General features: G+C 35.7%; 1 protein-coding gene across 1 annotated transcript; it reads right to left on the bottom strand.

Annotated features, from left to right (window-relative positions):
* Positions 1–6532: 6532 nt before the first annotated feature.
* Positions 6533–8195, bottom strand: LOC143555571 (uncharacterized). The gene has a single exon (XM_077045101.1). The coding sequence runs from the start codon at positions 8193–8195 to the stop codon at positions 6534–6536; it is 1662 nt and encodes a 553-aa protein (XP_076901216.1). The 3' UTR covers position 6533.
* Between the last annotated feature and the right edge of the window lie 214 nt (positions 8196–8409).

Raw genomic sequence — 8409 nt, 5'->3', positions numbered from 1 at the left:
TAGATTGGTATAATATAAAAATGTTCTTTTTTTTAACATATTGTTTTATATTCCCAAATCCCAAAATATACTAATGTTTTGTGTGTCAATATGTGAAAGAAGTTCAAAACCCATAAGTCCATATACCATAGCTCACATAAGTCCATAGTCATCTTTTTGTTGTGATGGGAAAAAATCTCGTAACTTATTGGGTTTATGGGAAGCCCATTTAACTGTAACCTTAGAACGGCCCAGGTGCAATATGTTACAATTGTTTGTTCGACTTGCTTGAATCGAAGAGGAAGAGCCCACTTGAATATTGAATTCAGGCTTTCATTATTGCTTAGGGACCTTAGCGTACGATCTAGGCTTGGTCTATGATGGCCTTTTTATTGATTTTGACGAGTCGCTTTGCGAACACTTAACACAAGACTGAAATCTATTCTATCTATCAACGAATTCTTCAAATTTTAGGTGGGATGGGGATTGTAATTATTTATACTTCTCGAGGTATAATGACAGACCGAGAGGAGCTGTGGTGGGAACAAAATCTAAGTGTAACAAGAAGGCAGTGATGAAATTGGTGGTACATAACAGTTTGCATAAGTAAAGTCGAATATTTGTTACAAATCTAGATCCCACACTCTCATCTCTAGTCTCTAGCTATCATCTTAGTAGCTGGTACGGGGGGACCCAGAAAGTAACAATTAACCCAACTACCATTCATGAAAAGAGAAAAAACAATTAACCCTGCTATATTTCTTCTAACAGGCCAATTTTCTATTTCAGCCAATCAGCTTCTGTTTAGCCAAAATAAATTAAAAAAAATCATATTTTTGCCTAATTCGTTCTGGTTCAAAATCCTAAGGATGTGTTTGGTTCCCAAAACTAGAATTTGAAAACATGTTCTATTTGCAGAATTTGTTGGAATTAGGATTAGAATCAGAATTCCAAATGTAACATTTTTGGTTGAGAAATGAATTGATTTGTGATGAATTCCTTATGTTTCTTAATTATGAAATTAATTGAAATAAAACTGATATAGGTTTTTCGATAGCCCGATTGGTATTCCGCCACATGGCCCTGGCCAACTCTCTTGCGGTCAATATGAAAAGATAAAGTGTATACAAATATGGGTGTTATGTCAGGATTGAAGCTTGGGCCACTTTCTTGTATTTTATGTCTCCTACCACTAAGATATTGTTAACACGCTAGGCTGACGTAGCATTCACGTCAAAATTATAAAACCATTAGTTAAGAAGATGATATCATGTCAGTCGGAGCGATAAAAATAAATAATTGTTTTTGAAAAATTTCCCACCATGTGGCCCATGCCAACTAGTCTTACAGTCGCTATAGAAAAGTTAGTTGTATAACAAAGACGGGTGTATGTCTGGATTGAGCCTAGGGCCTCTTTTTAGTGTTTTATGTCCCCTACCATTAAGCCATTATTGTAACTTTATATAGCATTTACATCAAATTCATAGTACCATACAACTGAACCAGTAAAGATATCAAGGTCAAGCTAGAATGTGTTTACTCAAATTGATTCACAATTCCGTTCATAGCAAGAAAAAAAGGTTGTCAATTCGGTTCAAAGTGACGCCTGTTAGATTTGGTTTCGGTACGGTTTATCAAAACCAAATTTTGTTTTCTTTATTTATTTTAAAAAGCATCGCCATTAAGCAATGGGATATGTTTACTAACAATTCTAAAAGTTTAGTCAATACACAAGCACACCAGGTCTGCATTATATGAATTTTTTTATTATTTAAATAAAAATAAAATAACAAAATTGATGGTGATTTTGATAAGTGTATTTGGTAAGAATGCTGATTTTGTGGTTTTCCTTTTTAATCTAACATGTTTGAACAGGCTATGATGTACCGTTTGTACTGCATAAACTACAACCTAATTGATGTTCACCACGGCCCCATAAATCAAAGAAACTACGTTTTGAAATAGACTTGAAAGTTATTGGAAGAGCCACAAGTGTATATTAAGACGATTTCCCAAAATAACCCTCTGTTAGGAATTAAAGTATGATGCACCATGGTGAAACAGGAAATATTCTTATTCTAATAATAACAAAAATAGGGCTTATTTAACTACAAGTCTATTATATTTTAATTACACGTTAAAATCACTTATTATAAATAAATTTTATAAGTTACTGATTTCCTAGTGTTTTATTCTTCTATGCCGGTCCTTAATTTACCAGTTTTTTATTCTTCTAAATTTGTCCTTAATTTAATTAGATGTGGAACCTTTTTTTTTTAATTTATTGTTCCCCCCTAAAATGTAGAGGCTAAAGCAAGGGTACATATAATAACCCAAGTTTTATACAAGGTAATATATAAAATCTCTATATTTCATAATTATATGGTTAGTTTATTTATGAGATAATAATAATTATAAAATAATAGTTATAATCTCAAGGTTTAATAGAGTTTGTATTTGAATGCTAACATAATTATCATTTGTTAGTTAAGTAATATAAATAAACAGATTCTAAAATACGTTTCTTTTATCCTTAGCCATCATCTACTGTAACAAATTGCCGGACTTTATGGAGCTCCGAATCCTTCGTTCTTGATCGCGATCATTGTTATAAATCCCTGAATCTGCAAATAAACTCCATCAAACCCTACTGCATATTCACTTTCTCCTACCTCTTCGCGTGTGACGACTCGACCCTGCTACAAGTTGGCCGCCGGCAACTCCAGTGCCGATAATTGCCACGAACCGACGGTATATAACCTCTGACCTCAATCTGAGTTGTTTCGCCATATTAGTTCAAATCCCGACGTCGTGCGCCATCACCATCACGTATCGTGTACCACCATCGTTCAAGTTTCCGCCTTTGATTTGTTATGTTTTTAAAGAAACCGACAATTTGTTATGTTTAGAGAAACTGACGTCATGTTTCTACTGGTCACCAACGTTCAAGTCCGTGCATCACCGAATTTGTTCGGCTACTTAGGTAATCCTCCGATCCCTTTCTTCGGGTCCATATATGTTTTAAGTGTTCGAAGATATATGGCGCCTATAATCGTTGATTTCTTACGGCGACTAACACACTAATTAATTGACTGAGATTTGATTTACAAAGAAAATAACCATGCAGATAATAAGTTTCAATATAATAAGAGTTTGATATGTTTTGTTTTGATACACATCATATTGTTATGATCAATCATAGGGTGTTTGGCATCAACCATGCATTAGTAAAGTATTTTATATGAAGTGCAATATTAATATATCTATAATAATGCTTGATCATATAAAAAGAGTTTTGCTTGTTTTAATAATTATTTTAAATTATTTTACTGTACTTTTGTTCCTTTATTATAATATTATAATGAATGGGTAAAGGTTGGCAACATAAGAATTCTATATGAACACTGATAATTTTTAAAACTAACATTTTGGATACTAAAACAAGAAGCTGACAATTAAGATTATTTTAACGGTCAATCAAAAGGATGTTTGTCGAGAGAAATCAACGAATCAACCTATGTAAATTAAGTTTGTGTATCTAAATAATAAAAATGTAAATAAACTGTAGGTTCTCATAATTGTTAAAGACAAGCCAACTTGTTTATTTTTGCTTAATCATTAAGGTACGGTTTCTGGTTTCTTTCACTCATAGTATTAATTATATTCTATTTTATACTCGGTGTCCGTCACTTTGTAGTGCAGACTTTTCGTTAGCTTTTAGTTATAGTTGAGTTCGTTTTATTCAGTATATTATATTTTATAATGATTGTCATAGCATGCAATAGAATATATATTTTGTACCCTTTGTTGCATGTTCCTTAATATGTTGGTGATATGGTTTTCGTTTTAGTACTCTGTTACCCAAGCATTTTCTGACTTGTCGTTGGGGCTTCAACGACATGGCACTTATCGTGATAGTGCGTAATCAAAGTTCACGGCGTCTCTAGCTTGTGCTTGTATAGCACTTTGGCCCCTAGAGCCGTATAGATCGATCTTAGCTCCGACTCCTAACTCCTGACTTCTAACTTCCAGGGGATGGAACAATGCGTGTACGCCACACGTACCATCTCATAGGTGCATGGACTAGCTAGCTGTGTACCCCTCTGTTTCTGACTCTGGGTGCTTCTATGTACACGACTCATTTTGTTGATATACCGTTGTCGTGTAGTTTGATATCTGTTTTTGCATCTGTCTCTGTATATGCTATATGTTTCTGATTATTTTAAATCATATGTGTAGTAGATTTGATGATGTTCTATTTCGGCATCTGTACTAGTTTTGGTTTATACTCAAATTTAAAATATGAAATTTTTGAGATTTCTATATTATATTGAGAGTTATCTTGTTATCAAAACCGTATAGTTTTTAAACATGATTGAAAATAAAACTATAGAGAAAAATTGTTTTACTTGTCATGGTCCACGAAGTTCCTATTGATTTATGTATCGGTTTTGCGTCAGCATTGGTTTTCGGTAACCATATCAGGGTATGTGACTAAATTACTTTCGGTGTCACTTATGGTTTAATATCTTCTTGGTTATGTTTTACGTTTTCTTACGTTCGTCTTTACATGTACTATTGTTCTTTCCGTTACTGAGCGAATTTTTGGCTCAGTCGTATTTTCTTTGTTGTGTTTTTCTTATTTGTTAACAGGTGATCCAAGAAATCAGGGGAATTAGTGATAAGAGAGAGTAATAAAGTTCAAGATTTTAGAAGACTATAAATGTTTTCGGTTATTTGATGGAATTAAATTTGACTTAGGCTTTTATGAGTTATGTTTTGATATCTGTAAAGGTGACACGTCAGCCCGTTCCGGGTTGGGGTGTTACAGTACAATTGGTATGCCAAAAAATTTTAAACATTAAGAAAAAAAAAGAAATTTTGGAATTTAATAATCTCAACTTTATGTTATTGGCCAATAATAATCTCAACTTTGTTTATTCCCACCAGTGGTCCCAAATTTAAAAAAGTTGGCTCTCAATGGTCCTTAGTTACAAAAAACTTAATGGCGTTAAGTTTTTTCCGAATTTCAAACTGATTTATTAGGGCTTTTGATCGGAAGGAGGATGCAAGTCGATTAGCATAAAACTTAGCTCGAAATGATGCTTCAAATGGCTTAATTAGTGCTTCAAATCGGGTGTTTGAATTTAAAATTAACCAAAATTAAGCTGTTTGGGGTATCGTTTCGAACTAAGTTTTACATCAATCGACTCGTATCTTTCTTCTTATCAAAAGCCCTAAAAAATCAGTTTGAAATTCAGAAAAACCTTAACACCGTTAGGTTTTTCTTACCGGGGGACCATTGAGAGCCAACTTTTTTAAATATGGGACCACTGGTGGGAACAAACAAAGTTGGGATTATTATCGGCCAACAACAGAAAGTTGAGATTATTAAAATCCAATTTTCCAAAAAAAAAATATATGGAACGTTTATTTACAGATTAAGGTGGGTCTTTATAAGTCATTGAAACTTATAGAACGGCTTCAAATTGAATCAAGTCGGTCAGTTTGAGATCTATACAATTCAGTTTAACAGTTTTATTGGTTGATGGTTCGCTCAAAGGTTTGAAACTTCTGTATCATCTTACAATTTTGACTACAAAGCAACGATTAAAAAGAAGCAAAATAAAAATCGGCTGAAACTGTAAAAGCAACAACCACTTCAGGGCCGGCTCTGAGAAAGCAAAAAAACGTTTGGGCCGAAGACGAAAATTTTTTGGCCTTAAATAAAAAGAATATTTTGTTGGGTTTAAACAGTTTAATTTTTTTTAAGTAAAAGGAGTATTTTGTTGGGTTTAAACAGTTTAATTTTTATATTAACTTACTTGGTTATAATTTGGGCTGTGTGAAAAACTTTTATATAAAAAAGAATTAAACATGTCTCAAGTGAGGCTAGAACCCACAACCTCTTGGTTGTGAGTAATACCCATTTACCAATAAACCAAGCTAGTTGTTATTTAATTGTGTTCAAACATTAAATACATATTTCTTTAATTGTGTTATTTAATATGTATATTAAATATACATATTGTTTTTAATAAAAATACATATATTTCTTTTTTTTAAAAAAATTCGGGCTTAACGGGGTGTCGGGTCTGTGACTGTCGACCACCCTGCCACCCCCAAGGGGCGACCCTGAACCACTTAATAATCTGATTTTCCATTTTCTAAAATCATAGTTAGTGGTTCAACTCAAAATTTACCTCAAAAACCGGTCCAACATGATCATTTACACATTATTATACATTAAAATCTAATAACCCAAGCAACATATAAAATGGCACAAGATATATGACTCATCCTTGTGCACAAATTTAGAAAATGAGATGGTCCATTTTAGGCACCAAACAAACATTGACCTGAATTTCATCCCATTCAGCATCATGTAGTAATTATATTCATCTACTTTAGTACTTGCTACCAATAAATTTATGAACAATGGCACAACAACCAACAAGATCTCAAACACATCTAAACCAAACCAAAATCAAAACTAAGAAAAAAATTAACAAGTGTAATTTTTTACTTACATGAAACTTTGAAGATCATCTTCATTACTTCCTTCTAAACACACCAAACAACTTCCCACCACCAATTGCTTCCTGCAAACTCTTGGCACCTTCAACATCCATTGCCACAAGCTTCTGTAAATGAACCAAAGCACCCAAATTCACCATCTGTTTCCGGCATTTCTTCGAATGAGTCAACGAAAGCAGAATCGAAACAGGATATTTCTTTTCCAAATTTGTAATTAACGGATCCAAAAGAAGAACCGCACTCGCCACACCTTGCAAATTCTTCCTGTAAATCCTTCGGTTTTCCGTATAAATTAATAAAACCGATAACGCCTTAGCCGAGGCTTCAATTTCCTCAACCGATTTCCCTTCCAACATCCGAATTAACGGCGGAATAAACCCTAACTCGCCTAACTCCTTCCTAGTTTTCGAATTGTAACCGATTTTATAAACAGCTACCGCGGCATGAGTCCTAACACCTAACGCGTTACAATTTAACGCGTTAAGTAAACGAGGCAAGAACCCATTCGATATCAACGGTTCGATCAACCGTTGATCCGACGCTAACTCGCTTAACAGCTCTACGACAACGTCTAAACTCAGAACAGGCACCGAGTCCCAAAACGTCCTCATTACACTAAATCCTTGTTTACGAACAACTAACAGCTTCATATTATCATCTTCTTTAATGAGATTACTTAAACAAGCAATTGAATGCTCTTGCGCTAAGGCCGTGCCTGATCGAGCTAGGGTTATGAGTACCGAAACCGCGTTCTCTTCGAAGAAACCGTGTTTCAAATCGGCGAATGCGGTTAGGTTACGAATGACGGCGGCGGCGGCGGCTTGCGACGGCGGCGTACCGGACTGGCAGATCTCAAGCAACGACGAGATTCCGCCGCGTGATTCCATTACTTTCGCGTTTTCTTTCAAAAGCGTTAACGATTGAAGCGTAACACACGCTTTCTCCTTGGCTAATCCGCTGCCGGACTCCAGGACTTTGATTAGGTAATGCAGGAGTAACAGGCCTTCCGCCATTAACACGTGTTTGCTTGAATCAAGTAACGAAACCCTAGCGATTGCCGTAACCGTTTTCTCTTTAATCTCCGGTGAAGATCCGGAGTCCAGTAACCGGACAAGCACCGGCACGACTCCTTGAGCAACGGCAATTAAAACGTGTTTATCATCTTCGTTCATTAACCTAATTAACGAATCCAACGCAAAGGCTCTAGACTCAACCGAACCGATCTGCAACCGAGTGACCAAACCCCTGGCCTCGACTCGTACGGACTCTCTCTTCGAAACCGGACCGGACGAAACGACGCCGTCGTGTAACACACCGCTTTTAATCACCACATCCAAATCTCTAATATGATTATCAATTTTGGCGGCAACGGAGTCCACTTCGTTTTGCGTTTTTAACTTGCCAGCAGGGAGGTTACCGCTGTGGCATATAACAGATAAGTTGAAAGCGTCGGAGAGTGTTTGTGATAAAGAACGGATAAGTCCGTCTGAGATGGGATTTGGCGGGAAGTCGGAGATATCGGATAGTAAGGTTTTGAGGTAGGAGAGTTTTGACCCGATTAAAGACCATTTGCCTTTGAAGGACTGCGTGTGGTGGATGGAGTGAATTAGTGATTCAAGAATTTGATCGACGGGTTGCGGGTCGCGGGCGTTGGGGTTTTGATTTTCCGGCAGCTTCATTGTGGAGAGTGGTTGTGTGTATGATTAGGATGAATAGAAATAGGTGAATCGGGTAACGGTGTGGACTTGAAAGTTAGAACCAACCCGCAAATGAGGTTTACGCGAAGCAACTGTAGCCATGCTTCATTGCTTGTTTGTTACCAAGTCCCAAACTCCCGACCAGAATAAATTTATTATCACCAGAATTATCAGTTTCGTTTCTTGAAGAAACACT

The sequence above is a fragment of the Bidens hawaiensis genome, unplaced genomic scaffold (assembly GCF_021521415.1).
Source record: "Bidens hawaiensis isolate Kalapana, Puna unplaced genomic scaffold, B.hawaiensis_p1.1 tig00018162_1, whole genome shotgun sequence".
NCBI classification, from domain to species: Eukaryota; Viridiplantae; Streptophyta; class Magnoliopsida; order Asterales; family Asteraceae; genus Bidens; species Bidens hawaiensis.
Note: the sequence above shows the minus strand (reverse complement) of the source record. Positions and strands in the feature narration are given on the sequence as shown.

Bases quoted from the DNA above. Each gene is read 5' to 3' on its own strand.
- LOC143555571 (XM_077045101.1), bottom strand. From the start codon at position 8,195: ATGAAGCTGCCGGAAAATCAAAACCCCAACGCCCGCGACCCGCAACCC.